This window comes from Perca flavescens, chromosome 11 (genome assembly GCF_004354835.1).
Source record: "Perca flavescens isolate YP-PL-M2 chromosome 11, PFLA_1.0, whole genome shotgun sequence".
NCBI lineage: Eukaryota > Metazoa > Chordata > Actinopteri > Perciformes > Percidae > Perca > Perca flavescens.
In genome coordinates, this window is record NC_041341.1 from 1,169,489 (window position 1) to 1,185,206 (window position 15,718).

Sequence of the window (15,718 nt, forward strand, 5' to 3'; positions counted from 1 at the left end):
ATGTGATGATGTGGGGGTATGGTGAAGGGTATGTGATGATGTGGGGGTATGGTGAAGGGTATGTGATGATGTGGGGGTATGGTGAAGGGTATGTGATGATGTGGAGGTATGGTGAAGGGTATGTGATGATGTGGGGGTATGGTGAAGGGTATGTGATGATGTGGGGGGTATGGTGAAGGGTATGTGATGATGTGGGGACATGGTGAAGGGTATGTGATGATGTGGAGGTATGGTGAAGGGTATGTGATGATGTGGGGGTATGGTGAAGGGTATGTGATGATGGGGGTGGGGTATTTTAATGCCAAAGGCCAAGGGGAACTTTATCAGGATGCATAATATCCTGGATCCATGAAATAACTGGCCTTTAAAATAAACATCTGCCTCTTTGGGAATTTAATATAGGGGTGGACTGACTTATGCCCCCTGTATTTTAAGGAAGAACATTTATTTATTTACGATACATTATTCATTCACAAAGAAAAATTGGTGTCCTTAAAGATTGGATTTTTCCTCATTTTTCTAATTAAGGCATTAAGATCAATTTGCAAAAGATGATTTTTTATTCCTCTTTTAGTCAACTTTAGCATGGGTGTCCTAATTTTTTTCCACGACTGTAAATTATATATGTCAATCATCAGTAGCGAGTTGGAAGAATTGGACAAGAAATTCCAAGGGCCTGAATCCATACAGTGCAATACTGTCAATACTGTAAATAGTCTGAAAAGTTGGTACATGGGACCATAGAAACAGTGTCTGATAAACAGTAATACAGTACAGTGAAGGTAGTACATGGGACCATAGAAACAGTGTCTGGTAAACAGTAGTACAGTACAGTAAAGGTAGTACATGGGACCATAGAAACAGTGTCTGGTAAACAGTAGTACAGTACAGTGAAGGTAGTACATGGGACCATAGAAACAGTGTCTGGTAAACAGTAGTACTGTACAGTAAAGGTAGTACATGGGACCATAGAAACAGTGTCTGGTATACACTAGTACAGTACAGTAAAGGTAGTAAATGAGACCATAGAAACAGTGTCTGGTAAACAGTAGTACAGTACAGTGAAGGTAGTACATGGGACCATAGAAACAGTGTCTGGTATACACTAGTACAGTACAGTAAAGGTAGTAAATGAGACCATAGAAACAGTGTCTGGTAAACAGTAGTACAGTACAGTGAAGGTAGTACATGGGACCATAGAAACAGTGTCTGGTAAACAATAGTACATTACAGTAAAGGTAGTACATGGGACCATAGAAACAGTGTCTGGTAAACAGTAGTACTGTACAGTAAAGGTAGTACATGCGACCATAGAAACAGTGTCTGGTAAACAGTAGTACAGTACAGTAAAGGTAGTACATGGGACCATAGAAACAGTGTCTGGTAAACAATAGTACATTACAGTAAAGGTAGTACATGGGACCATAGAAACAGTGTCTGGTAAACAGTAGTACAGTACAGTAAAGGTAGTACATGGGACCATAGAAACAGTGTCTGGTATACACTAGTACAGTACAGTAAAGGTAGTAAATGAGACCATAGAAACAGTGTCTGGTAAACAGTAGTACAGTACAGTAAAGGTAGTACATGGGACCATAGAAACAGTGTCTGGTAAACAATAGTACATTACAGTAAAGGTAGTACATGGGACCATAGAAACAGTGTCTGGTAAACAGTAGTACAGTACAGTGAAGGTAGTACATGGGACCATAGAAACAGTGTCTGGTAAACAGTAGTACTGTACAGTAAAGGTAGTACATGGGACCATAGAAACAGTGTCTGGTAAACAGTAGTACAGTACAGTAAAGGTAGTACATGGGACCATAGAAACAGTGTCTGGTAAACAGTAGTACAGTACAGTAAAGGTAGTACATGGGACCATAGAAACAGTGTCTGGTAAACAATAGTACATTACAGTAAAGGTAGTACATGGGACCATAGAAACAGTGTCTGGTAAACAGTAGTACAGTACAGTAAAGGTAGTACATGGGACCATAGAAACAGTGTCTGGTATACACTAGTACAGTACAGTAAAGGTAGTAAATGAGACCATAGAAACAGTGTCTGGTAAACAGTAGTACAGTACAGTGAAGGTAGTACATGGGACCATAGAAACAGTGTCTGGTAAACAGTAGTACAGTACAGTGAAGGTAGTACATGGGACCATAGAAACAGTGTCTGGTAAACAGTAGTACTGTACAGTAAAGGTAGTACATGGGACCATAGAAACAGTGTCTGGTAAACAGTAGTACAGTACAGTGAAGGTAGTACATGGGACCATAGAAACAGTGTCTGGTAAACAGTAGTACAGTACAGTGAAGGTAGTACATGGGACCATAGAAACAGTGTCTGGTAAACAGTAGTACAGTACAGTGAAGGTAGTACATGGGACCATAGAAACAGTGTCTGGTAAACAGTAGTACAGTACAGTGAAGGTAGTACATGGGACCATAGAAACAGTGTCTGGTAAACAGTAGTACAGTACAGTGAAGGTAGTACATGGGACCATAGAAACAGTGTCTGGTAAACAGTAGTACAGTACAGTGAAGAATGATGATGAAATATTACATCCATAGATACTGTATTCTGATTGGTTCATGCTCCGCGCTAACTGGTGACAATGAATCTCGTTATCTTGAAACTTTCATGATCTAAACATGGAATATTGTTTGTCTGTTTCCATACAACCATGTATTAAGAGTAATGCAACAGTTACTTATCATTTTGAGTAGTTGTATGGATTGATAGTTAGATGATTGTAATGAAATGAATAGACAATTATCTGAAATGTAATGTGTGAATTGCTTTTTGAAATAGTAGTTACTTTGATGTTAAGTTGTGTCATATTGAACAAGTGATCTTTGTTAAATGAACAAATTATCTTTTGTTTATGTGCATTGTATCCAAGCAATTGAAAAAAGTGTTAGAGTTTTGAAAATGTATTATTGCCTGTGAGTTTTGTGTCTAGAGTTTTGAAAAATGACGTCAAGGTTCTCAAATTAATAGCAAAGTGATTGTAAAAAGCTGTAAACCAAGGACCCCTTAACTGAAACAGAGACAGAGCAGGGACCCCCTACTACATATATTGTATACAAGGAAGATGCATATTAAACTGGGCCTTTGTTTGTGTGAGTGCGTATAAATGGACTGTTCTTATATAGCGCTTTTCTAGTCTCAACGACTACTCAGAGCGCTTTAACATTGTACAGGAACCATTCACCATTCACACACATTCATACACTGTGGCCGAGGCTGCCGTACAAGGAGCCACCTGCTCAACACTATCTGGTTGGCTAGATGTTAGACGTGTATCAGCCAATCAGCAGTCACCACTGAGTCTCACTTCATGTCCCGGCCACAACACTATCTGGTTGGCTAGATGTTAGACGAGTATCAGCCAATCAACACTCACCATGACATGCAGCAGCCTCATGCAGAAGTGTCTCCAGCTCCAGTGGAGTTGGTCTTGCTCTGGGCGAGTCCCCCTACTTTAATGATTAAATCAGAGTTACCATCTCCCACAGAAAACACTGTTCATGAACTGCTCATAACAGCTCTACTGCGGTCCAGCATTTACTTTCCGGGACAAACTCGCATCATTTAACGTCATTTTGCGTCACACACGTTATAATGCTCGCCTAGATGCTTGCGTGGCACGCCCTCAAACCAAGCTAGTTAGAGCGGAGGCCCCAAGAGTTCAGATAGTTGTATCACCATGTCAAGGAGACAGAGCAGAATTAAAACGTTACGTGTGAAAGACTCATTTGTTTAACCAGTCTAGGTTGCGAAGCTGTTTCGGGTTGTTCTGCCTGTTTCAGGATCAGACTTGGGAGGCAACATGTATAGCTGGGTTACCACGGTTATGAGCCATGACAAAAGACAACAAGAGATACAAGGTTTGCAACTAAAAGGCTTAACATTTATTTACTACATATAACAAGAACTCACAGTGGAGTAACACAGATAAATAAATAAACAAAGGAATGATGAATGAAAACTATTAACCAGGCCAAAGCCGACTAAACAGAAGCATGGTGCTGGCAGGATGCAGAGAGAGAGGCTGAGCGGGTTAAGGACTCCTGGGAGACTGGCCAGGTGCTCCCAGTGGGACTGATCTGGCACACCCATAGAGCTGCAATGTAGCAGAGAAAACAACCAACAAGAGACAGAAACACAGCAGGAGGGCTGAGCCAAAGCCATGGTTACCGGCTGAGCCAAAGCCATGGTTACCGGCTGAGCCAAACTCACGGTTACCGGCTGCCTCACTCTGTATCTAAAACAGAGAGCTCAACACACAGGTAAAAAAGAGGAGCTGCAGCAATGTGCAGTACAACAAAAATATAAAATTAAACTATTTAAACCTATTCTGGTACAACTCCAAATACAATTATACTCATCCCCTCAAAACACACACACACACACAGACACACACACACACAGACACACAAAAACACACATACACACAGACACATACACACACACATAAACAGACACACACAGACACACACACACACACACAAATACACTCACACACACACACACACACACACACACACATAAACAGACACACACAGACCGACACACACACACATACACAGACAGACACACACACATACACACAAATACACACACACACACACACACACACACACAAAACAGACACACACAGACCAACACACACATACACACACAGACACACACACACACACACACACACATACACACACAGATACACACACACATACACACACATGAACAGACACACACAGACACACAGACAAACAGACAGACACACATACACACACACACACACACACACACACAGACCCCCCCCCCCTCTCTCTCCTCTCTGAATAATGTGTGTATGAAGACCTGTCAGCCTCTGTGGTTGTAGACTCGTGTAAAGGACATTGATTACTGGATAGAGAGCTGATGCTGCAAAGTTTCCTCTGATGATGAGATAAAGAAGTCATGTTTGTTAACAGATAAAGAGCAGCTGCTGGTGAGGGATTGCGTAGATGAAAGAGCTGAGTGGTGTCAGTGTTTGTCTTAACTTTTTCATGAGTGTCAAGTAGGTTGTTATAAGAAACGAGACAGGTCAAATGTTTCATAAAAATGAACTGCACATTAAAGCGAAACACTCGCCAAATTGCATCCTAGGGTATTTTTGTGAATGGAAGTGAGTCAAACTTTAGTTTAAAAGCATATTTTATGATTCACCGTATTCTCGTTTTTGGGTCAAATGGCCTTTTGAATGGGAGTGCTAGGGGCACTTTTATGCTAGTCTCAAAATAGCTATTTTCGAAATACTAGAAGGCTCGACACAACATGAAACTATGCTAGAAGTATCACCAGGGGCTCTACACATGAACAAAAGCATTGACAACATTGTTTGTGTACACAGACTTACTAAAAAGAAAGTTTTTGAGCAACTCACTGTAGCTGTCCATCAGCTGTCGCTGTCCGTGGTGCTGAAACATTGTTACTTGACTGGCAAACTGTTTTCTTTTTTTGTCAATACAAACTTATCAAGAAAATGTGGCTTTTCTTTGTGTTTTATTTGACATATAGGCTTGCTTGGCTCAACAAGTGACACATAACATTTTTAATTTTAAAATGACTTGGTAGCAGAGGGCCCCATGATGAAGCTCTGCCCCCACTGTGCTAAGAATCTAGCTCCGCCCCTGATGACACGCCAATTCGTATGCCATTATTGGGGTGTTTATCAGTGCTGTTTGGCCACGTGGTGTGTATGTTTACATCCGCTGTATACAGCGTAGACATACATGCAGATAGCTCATAATGCGTACAGATAACACACCACTTGGCTTAAGAAAGTGGGCATGTATGTTTAAGTGAAGTCATGATGTCATGTTGCCCTTTTAGAAAACAAAAACAGGACCAGACACTGTTTTTGTGACAATATGTCTTTTATTTTTGAATGCTTAGTTGATTATAAAGTAAAGGAAATCAGCTGAATAAAGAACACAAGAATAAAGTAGAATAAAAAGTAACCAGGTCATTAAACCAGTGGACTATATGAATTATTAATAGTTATTATGAAGTGTTGTTACAGTTGCATTCTCCTCTTGTATCACAGAAGGGTCAGACAAAATATACACTTTTATTTTCTATCTGGACATTTTGGATGAAAAGATTGTCAACACTCATGTCTGATAGGTTTACCTTTGGACGGAGCTGTTTCCCCCGGTTTTCTGTCTTTATGCTAAGCTAAGATAGCTGTTTCCCCTGTTTCCAGTCGTTATGCTAAGATAAGATAGCTGTTTACCCCCGTTTCCTGTCTTTATGCTAAGCTAAGATAGCTGTTTCCCCTGTTTCCTGTCTTAATGCTAAGCTAAGCGAATGTCTGCTCGAGGGAACTTCATATTTAGTGTTCACACATGAGAGTTTTATCGATCTGAACAATAACTCTCAGAGAGAAATCTAATGAGTGTGTTAATATTTACACCTGATCTCACAGAATCCCTCAACTCAAAATCTGTGGCAGTTTCACGGAATCAGCAAAGAATTCTGTGATGGGCCCACGGAAGAATTCAGTGTTCATTTAAAAGCCCCTTAAAGGGATACGCCACCGTTTGTTGAAATAGGGCTTATCACGGTCTCCTCTAGCTGTAGATAGGTGGGCCAACACATTTTTTTGTCTCAGTGCAAGTAATTAGGTTGGTTTTTTTAATCTTTTGTTGGCTCACTTTTACTCACAACATGCTAACCGACAACATAGGATTCCATTCACTACGCTAAGCTAACTAGCGGCGGCACTGCCGGTGCTGCACCGGACTAAAACAATGCACGTACAAAAAATGCTTTGGCACACCTATCTACAGCTAGAGGAGACCCCACCTATCTACAGCTAAAGGAGACCCCACCTATCTACAGCTAGGGGAGACCCCACCTATCTACAGCTAGGAGAGACCCCACCTATCTACAGCTAGGGGAGACCCCACCTATCTACAGCTAGAGGAGACCCCACCTATCTACAGCTAGAGGAGACCCCACCTATCTACAGCTAGAGGAGACCCCACCTATCTACAGCTAGGGGAGACCCCACCTATCTACAGCTAGGGGAGACCCCACCTATCTACAGCTAGAGGAGACCCCATCTATCTACAGCTAGAGGAGACCATGATAATGACCAGTGGGACAACAATGAGACGGTTGGGTTAAGGAAACGTGACACACGGGACACGATCCTTGGTCTCCTGGGTGAAATTCCTTAGTTGTTTGACCAACCTCATACTACTTACTACTGACTACCGTAGTCACACTTAATGCTAAGTCATCTTCTCATTGACTTTACATTGGCATTGTTTTCCGTGGTGGCCACAAATTTTCACATATTCCGTGTGGCCACCACGTAATGCGGTTATGTTATGTTAACATTTCGTGATCATTTCACGTAATTTTGTGAGACCATGCTGTAATATTTTATCAGATGAGTGGGCGCTGTTTATAACAGATAATATTCAGTGAACTAAAATGGACAAGATCTGCGAGTATTGAAATGTTTTCTCTATTTCATTTTTAAAGTCCAATAACTGATTATGTTTTTGTCCAGCGCAGTGAGCCAGTTTCTCTCTAATTTTAAACCCAAATGTGAACTGTTTCCTAACTCTTCAGATAATAGGTAAGTAAGTAAGTAAAGTTTATTTGTATTGCACCTTTCACAGATAAAAATCACAAAGTGCTTCACAATAAAATGCAATACAACACAAGAAGTCACAATACAAGCATATTGAAATACAAATAGAAAACATAACAAACAACCATAAAAACACTCTCGACTAAGTAAAAGCCTGGTGCTTTAAACAAGTGAAAGTGAGTCGTCTGTCAGCGGAGAGCTGTTTCTGTCTGCAGAACGAACTGAAAGTGAATCAATGATAGAGATGATAGATGAGCTGTAGAGGCATCCTGATGGCACGTTAATAGACATACAGGTTCCTGGAGCACAGGAAAAAAAGTGGGGTGCTACAAACCCCGTCGTTCCAGATCTCTGCTGTAGAGAGAGTTTCCAACCAATGTAACTGATTATATTTAACTTTTATATTTAAAAGTGCAACATACAACAAGATGTTTTAAATGTTTTTTTTTTACCTGCACCCCAGTTCATCACAATACAGTTCTCCACTCCACGAAAGTTGTCAGGCTGCCCCTCAGCCCAGATATTGTAGTTGAATTTGGATCCATCGGCCCACATCCACGTACCCTCCTGGATGAGAAAGATGGTTTTAAGTCAAAGTGAAATCAAGAGTTTTTGTTGTTGTAATACTCATTCAGGCCACAAGAGGATTCCCCTTGTTTTCTAGTCACAAAAATTAAGGTTAACTTTATAGTCATACTTCTTTATAGTTAAAGGTGCAGTAGGTAAAACTACCTTTCTGTCATATTTGCTGAAAGTGACCCTATGTTCCAGTAGAACTACATGAAGCAGGTACTAAAAAATAAATCCAGCTCCTCTGGCTCCACCTACAGCCTGTAGTGCGATTTGCAAAAATCCACCTCCCCCTGTTCAGATGCACCAATCAGGGCCAGGGGGGTTGTCTAACTGCGTGTCAATCACTGCTCATGCACATGCATTCATTCTCCCTTGTTGGGGGAGGGGCTTAGGAGACCATTTTGGGCTTTAGCAGAAAGGGGGGGAGGGACTGAGAAGTTGTGAATGTTACATTTTTTTGGCTAAGTCCTGGATCTTCACAATCATACCTACAGCATCTTTAAATTTAGCAGAGGAAAGGTGACTGTGAGCTGGGTACAGACACCGTGAAGTGACGGTCCTTACGAATGAGTTTAGCAGACAAAAATGAGCATCATGCAGCGACGACAGTCAAGTTTGGAAAAACCAAAACAATTAATTAAGATTATAAAAAAGAAGGTGGTTTGGATTAAAACACTTCAGGAAAGTTGTGTGTTTTCACCTTAACTTCTCCAGGACATGAACTCTGGGGCCTGTTGCACAAAAGTAGAATGAAGATATCCAGGATAAATGAAAAAGCTCATTGTGGCTTAATCGGTTGCACGTTTGCCGAGCCAGGATCAAACGGTGAAGCTATGTCAAGCCAGGTGTAGATAGCTGGGATAAGTGCACGTTCACGGCTTTCTTAAATAGACCACGGTATCGATCACAGATTTACTGATGCAGAAATGGAGAAGACGCGTGCGGCATATGTTTCACCCGCTGAGCAGCAACTAATTATGGAAAGTTATGAGGAGGTGAAGCATATAATATGCAGAAAAGGCTGATGTTATCAAATGGAGAGAAAAAGCCCAACGGAAAATAGCGGACCAACTGAATGCATATGGATTTAAAAAAAAATCTAATTATTAGTTACTCCACATTTTTACAAAGTTGTACATTCTGTTTTAATTGCTTTAATATGCTTGTTTTATATGTAGGTTTTATTGCTGTATCTGTTTTTATGTGCTAAATGTGCTGGTTTTACTGTAAAGTGTCTTTTAGCCTACCATATAAAGCACTAGCCTATATAAATTAAATGTATTATTATTTAGCCTACTTTGCCATAAAAGTGAGCAGAGGGAATTAATGTTCCTCGGGAAATTTACCCTAAGGACTAGGCTTAATTTCAAACCCTTATTCATAATGCAAGAATATGTTTTACAACCATATGCACAAATCTCTATGAGCTATGTCTGATTCTAAATATATTTCTACAATTAATGATCATACAGAACAAACATGACTGGACCAAAACTAGAAAAATAAGTAAGTGACTTCAATACACACTGTAAGCATATCTGTAAAACAATATAGCCTATTATTCATGTTGTTTTATTCTCACTCCCAAGCTCGAAGATGACAAGTGACCGCACCAAAATATAAAGATTAAGAAGCTTTGAACACATTCTCACTCCCATCTCGTAAAATACAGACGTTTGTTCAGGTGCCATTGTCGTTGTTATTGACGCTAAAAGTCTCCACCGCTGCATGGTGTGTCTTTGATTTGTGCAACCAAATCAAAGCTAAATTCATCCAGGATAACTTGAATATCCCGGCTTAATCCCTTATCCTGGTTTTGTGCAACAGGCCCCTGGTCCCCGGCTTGAAAGCTCTGTGTTTTAGGAGCCAAACATCCCCCCCAACCTCCTCCCTGTGAGGATCAGCAGTCAATGTGCTGCTCACAGTAATAAATACGTGGAATATATACAGATTACAGTGATTTACCGTACTTTTCACAGCTATATGTACGAATAGTTCATGTGAACAGGCTGAGAGACGAGCAACATCACTTCCTGTGTGATGATAGAATGGCGCGTTCATGCCACCACGGAATAACAGATTCCACAGAAGTGTCGTGAATGGTGAAGTTTTCACTGGGAAAAACGTTTTTCCGATGTCCATGAACGCACGGTTAGTCTCACCTTCACTGCGTCAAAGCCTCCGATCCAGGAATCTGGGTATGTACCGGTCACTTGTTTAATGAAGTCTTTGAGAAATGTTTGTTCCTCATCTGAGTGGATGGAAGCCAGATTCCCACCAGCTGAGATGCAGAAGTTCTAATGGAGACAATATAATCAGTTTAAAACGTCATAATCACATTATTAACAGATACGATCTAAAGGGCAGGTTATACAGTCACAGGGCACATTTTTATACTTTTAATCAGTAGTGTGGAAGGAGGGCACAGATCTTTTACTTCAGTAAAACCACTAATACCACACTGTAAAAATACTATATTCCACTAAAAGTGTCAGGTTTCAGCAGGAGGACTTAGGCCTAGTCCACACGGACACGGGTATTTTTATAACCGTGACTTTTTTTACGCGGTTCGGCCTTCCGTCCACACGAAAACGCAGTTTCAGGGCCCTGTAACTGAACATTTTTGAAAACTCCGGCCAGGGTGAGCATTTTCAGGAACGCCGGTTACAGTGTTGACGTGTGGACAGTATAACCGGGTTTTTTGCCTTGCAACGTCAGAGTGTGCGCCGTTGTCCGCTGTGTTTGACGTCATATTGTGCGCCGCTAACTGCTTTGTTGATGATTCTTTGCAATAGCTTGACAGCGTGTTTTTGCGTTTTCATGTGGACGGAGATTTATTTTAAACCGAGCCTGTGTGGACGGGTTTTTTTTTAAAATGGAGGAGAAAAAACTCCGGTTATAAAAATACCCGTGTCCGTGTGGACTAAGCCTTAAATGCAAGACTCTTCTAGGCAGAAGTTCAGACAAACACGCTTTATAATGACTACAAATCTAAAAACCTAAAAACGAGGAACAGAGGGGTGTAGAAATACACAGACCACAGAGGACTGGACGAGACCAACAAGACAATAATTGGGAACAGGTGAGAGCAGAAATGGAGGGAAACCAACAAGACAGGAAGTGCAGATCATATAAGGAGATGGGCGGAGACAAAGACACATGACAAACAGGTAACCACAAAGCACATGGGAAACAGCAACAAGCACAAAACACAACACAATATACAAAGGCAGTCAGGCACGGCAGGATCCTGACAAAAAGTAAATGTAGGCTACTTTGTTACTGGTATGAATACTAGCTAGATAGATAGATAGATTTTTATTGATCCTAAAAAATGGGAAATTACAGTACACATACAGAGTATACAATATACATGAAATAATAATTGAATACTACACAAGCAATATTTAAAATATATACAATTTGGAAATAAAATGTGCAACTGTTTAAATAGATATAGATAAACTCAATGTGCAAGTTGGGGAGCAAAACATTTATAACTGCTACATGCTCATGATGATACTGACATACTTTCAATGCAGGATTTTTACAGTTTGGTATTAGTAGTTTTACCACAGTAAAGTATTAGAGTATATTGGTATTAAGCATACATGTGTTATGATAGATGGAACTGCTGTACCTCTGCATTGATCCAACTCTTTGTCTCGCTGTAGAAAGCGAAACAGCGAGAGCCAAACTGAGTCCAACCAGGAGGGCAGGGAGCTTCACCCTGTATGAACAAACAAGCCAAAAACCTAATCAGACTAGTCTATATCGATACATGTTCATTTACAGGATTGTTCCTCCGCAGCACTGTTGAGATAGAGCTGGTAATACAAGCGTAGAATCAGAAACAACACAGGGCTTTCACCCACAAGAACGGGGTTTGTGCCCTGCGTGTCACTATTCCTAAATCCAACCTTTGCTTTCTTCTTTTACGAAACCCAACCGTCCCGTTATTGTTTTCCTAAACCCAACTGTCCCGTTCTTCTTTAACTAAACCCAACCGTCCCGTTGTTGTCCTGGGTCCTGTTATTGTTTTCCGAATCCCAACCGTCCCGTTGTTGTTGAATCGTGCTGTGATCATGAAAGATACTACCCATTGAAATGCGTTAGTTAAAAAAATGTTCTGACCAACACGAAAAAAAGAGATAAACATGTCCGTTCCGTGTACACAAATCAATAGATTAAATTACGTAACCATTTCACGAACTGCCGTGAGACTGGATAGAACATGCGGCACAAGAACGGGATGGTTAGGTTTAGGAAAAGATTGTGGGTGGGGTTACAAAATGTATGTTTGAGTGACATATCTTAGACAGAATTCATCAAGCATCATCATGAAAGATATGCCTGAATCATGCTTCATTTGGCTGACAATGAGGAGAACTAAAGGAAAATTTATTTGGTAAATCAGGTTCTGTCAGATCGTCTCATTCTGCAGCTGCAATTGTTTGCACATAATTTGGAAGCTCACTGTGCCTCATGTGAAAGTGTGTTTGCCTCCCTAAGTACATTGTTAGAAAGGGCACAACATTCCCTACATTTTAATGTAAAAGTAATGTATGAAGAGTTAAAACTGTGGATGGTATAGCAAAGTAAAGAGAATTTTGCTTCTGCTGCCATCCTGCACTCTGAGTCTGAACATTCTATCCAATACACACTGATGTAAAAATGTCAGAAGGGCATTTCCTCTTAGTCTCAAACAAGGTTGAATATTTTTAAAAGTTTTAATGGAATTTGAAAGTTGAATAATACCCTGAATATATAAAAGATGTGGAACATCTTAAAGTTTAATTGGAGTTTCTTGGTGAATGTATGAATGAGTAGATAGCGGTTGAAAATAAATGAATTTGTGTCAAATGTGAACATTCAAACTAAGAGCGGTAGGTAATTGTATGAGACAATTAACAACATGGTCATGTGTTACATATGTGAAATTTAGTTGGAGGATATCATTAACGCTAGCTAACACAGTGAGCTCTTTACAACGTAAATTAATAACCAGCACTTGGATTAGCGAGCATCAAAAGCATCAGAAATGCGTCAAATATTACAACCATCAACAAAAGCACCAAGCATTTAAAAAAAAGGTCGAAAGGATAAAGAAAAATGGTTGAAAGTGTTGAAACAAGCATTGTTGGATGAATTAAAGAAAAATAGTTTGTTATTTTAGTGATTTAGAGATTAGAACAGCCCCCAACCTTGCTATCTTCAAGTCGTTGGTAAAAACCTACTTATTCTCATTAGCGTATTGATTTCCTCTTTGATTGGTCCTTCTTTTGTATACTTGAATCAGTGTTTTAAGGTTGCCCTTAGCCTTGTTTTTATTTTGTGTTTTATGCTTTGTCTTGCTAGTTTTTGTTTTTATATGCTTGCTCTGTAAAGCACTTTGGTCTGTCTAGCGGCTGTTTAAATGTGCTATATAAATAAATGAACTTGAACTTGTGATTTATTTCTTTATTTACACACTGTGTAGTGTTTTAAGTATTTTATTAGCTAAAGTCAATGTCTTCATTCATAAATATGTCCTCATTGGTGTAAAATGATCTCTGCCAATGATCTGACTTTCCTATCTGTTTTTACATTGGACGGGCAAGTCCAAGGAGGCTTCCATGTCGTTCCGCCATCTTGAAAAACTATAATCGCTGAGAGGGACATAAAGCACTAGCCGACCTGTCTAGCTAATCCACAACGCGTTTTCGTTCAGAGTCAGCGTCACGTGACTGAAACCAGCTGAAAGGGAGAAGGAGATCAGTGAGGCACTTGCAAATTTGAAAGCCTGCACTTTAGTTCATAATGGAGGATCATACTTATGCTGAGCCATGGGAGAAGGAATCCTCATCACCAAAAAAGTGAAAAATGGGAATTACAAAGGCTACCGTAGTTGCAACACGCATTTGAAAAAGTGAGGCGCTAGAGAGCACTATTCGCTTGAATGCAAAATACAATTTCACCGCTAGATGGGAGAAAATCCTACACAATGTACCTTTAAGAGTTTACTTACAGATGCAGCCAACAGTCCGATGGACAAACAGAGCAACAAAGCAAACGGAAAGCCTGATGCCATCTGTGGAAAGACGTTAAACAAAGTCAACATACTGCAGACAAACATTTGTCAACTACGTCGGTCTTAAACTAGCAAAGACACTTGCGTCAGGATTTGCGCCGGGTGCAAGATACGGCCCCGAAAAGTTACTTTTTACATTAATAAAACGATAGTATGAAGTAGTACTAATACAAATAATCTACCAGTGTTGGATCCGAACCAGTTGAACAGTAAGGCCCCTGGGAGGACAAAGTACAATGCCATGTGCTCAGGAACAAAGATAACGAGGCCTCCATGCAAACTCTGCAGCCTAATAGTCACACTTTCATGAGAAGTAAGGTAAGTATGGTATAAAAAAACTACAGAATTTGTAGTTTACACCTACATCTTACCTGCAAGAACACTGATTTCCTATTGGCCGCGTTCCCTAAATGCATCAGTGGTCCGTGACCAGGTGACCTGGGACGTAAAAGCCCTGGCGGCCCGTGATATCTTCACATACCCATTAATAATGCAGACACTTCCATTTCCAATATAGTGTAGTGCCCTACTGGTCTTAGGATGTAAAAGCATCCAACAGTCACTACATAACACGGCCCTCTGCTCATTATCATTCACTGCATCTTCAAGCTGCTACAGAAGACAAACCATTGCATCCGTGCTAAAGGAAGCACGTCACATGCCTGTTTTTTAATTAAATAGTTTCATATACCGGAAGAGTGAACTATTTTGGTGTTCTTGTAATAGTTTGGATCCTGTTGAAACTCTGCATCAGCAGAAGAGGACAATGTTTCCTCTAGAAGAGATCGGACAATGTGGACACAGCTCTTACCTTGTCAAGTTGACTGAGATGTTTCTTCACTGTGTTGTTGTAAATTATAGATCTGATGCCAAGGCCAGATTAATGGCTCGCACCCAAACGCCAACTTTCCTGTTTCTCTTTAAAGTATGAAAAAATCCCAAACAATCTTACAAAAATCCACAAAAGTCTTAATCAGATGTAAAAAGAGCTTAATGTGCTTGAAAAGAGTTCACCACACATAAAACCAGGGTACGTTCCAGACAGCTTACTGGAAATTTCTTTGTCTGGTGTCGCCTTATAGCTGCCAAAAGAGACTTTCCCCCAAAACAAATCCTCCAATAACAGTTTTTAGGACATGCTGTTTACAAATCCAATCCAGACTTTTGAGTCTGAGGACCTCCTTCTCAGGAAAGTCCCTTGTTGATGTCATATTACTGACTCTGTCTCTCTTCTAGCTTCGCATATCCCAACTGCCTGAAGCTTTGGCCTGGTGCCAGCCTGGCAACAGCGTGTGCAGTGATGTGACTAGATAGATTGATAGATAGATAGATAGACAGATAGATAGATAGATAGATAGATAGATAGATAGATAGATACTTTATGGATCCCCCTGGGAAATTCAAGGACTATGGAC

General features: G+C 40.4%; 1 protein-coding gene across 2 annotated transcripts; it reads right to left on the minus strand.

The window, feature by feature from the left end:
- Positions 1-7,078: 7,078 nt before the first annotated feature.
- Positions 7,079-15,477, minus strand: LOC114563534 (galactose-specific lectin nattectin). 2 transcript variants are annotated; one of them, XM_028590323.1, is made up of 6 exons: positions 15,115-15,475; positions 14,241-14,303; positions 11,874-11,963; positions 10,396-10,530; positions 8,113-8,227; positions 7,079-8,014 (listed from the first exon to the last, which is right to left on the minus strand). In XM_028590323.1, exons 2-6 carry the CDS (start codon positions 14,301-14,303, stop codon positions 7,941-7,943), a joined length of 477 nt encoding a protein of 158 aa, XP_028446124.1. In that variant the 5' UTR covers positions 15,115-15,475; the 3' UTR covers positions 7,079-7,940. The 2 variants fall into 2 exon arrangements, with proteins under 2 accessions (XP_028446124.1, XP_028446125.1); XM_028590324.1 differs by having other exon boundaries at positions 7,716-8,011; positions 15,115-15,477.
- Between the last annotated feature and the right edge of the window lie 241 nt (positions 15,478-15,718).

Excerpts from the sequence above, each read along its gene's own strand:
- LOC114563534 (XM_028590323.1), bottom strand. The coding sequence starts at position 14,303 with ATGGCATCAGGCTTTCCGTTTGCTTTGTTGCTCTGTTTGTCCATCGGA. Across the intron at positions 10,531-11,873 it reads AGAGTTGGATCAATGCAGAG|AACTTCTGCATCTCAGCTGG; the intron begins GTACAGCAGTTC and ends TGTCTCCATTAG. Across the intron at positions 8,015-8,112 it reads TGTGATGAACTGGGGTGCAG|CAGAGATCTGGAACGACGGG; the intron begins GTAAAAAAAAAA and ends CTCTCTCTACAG.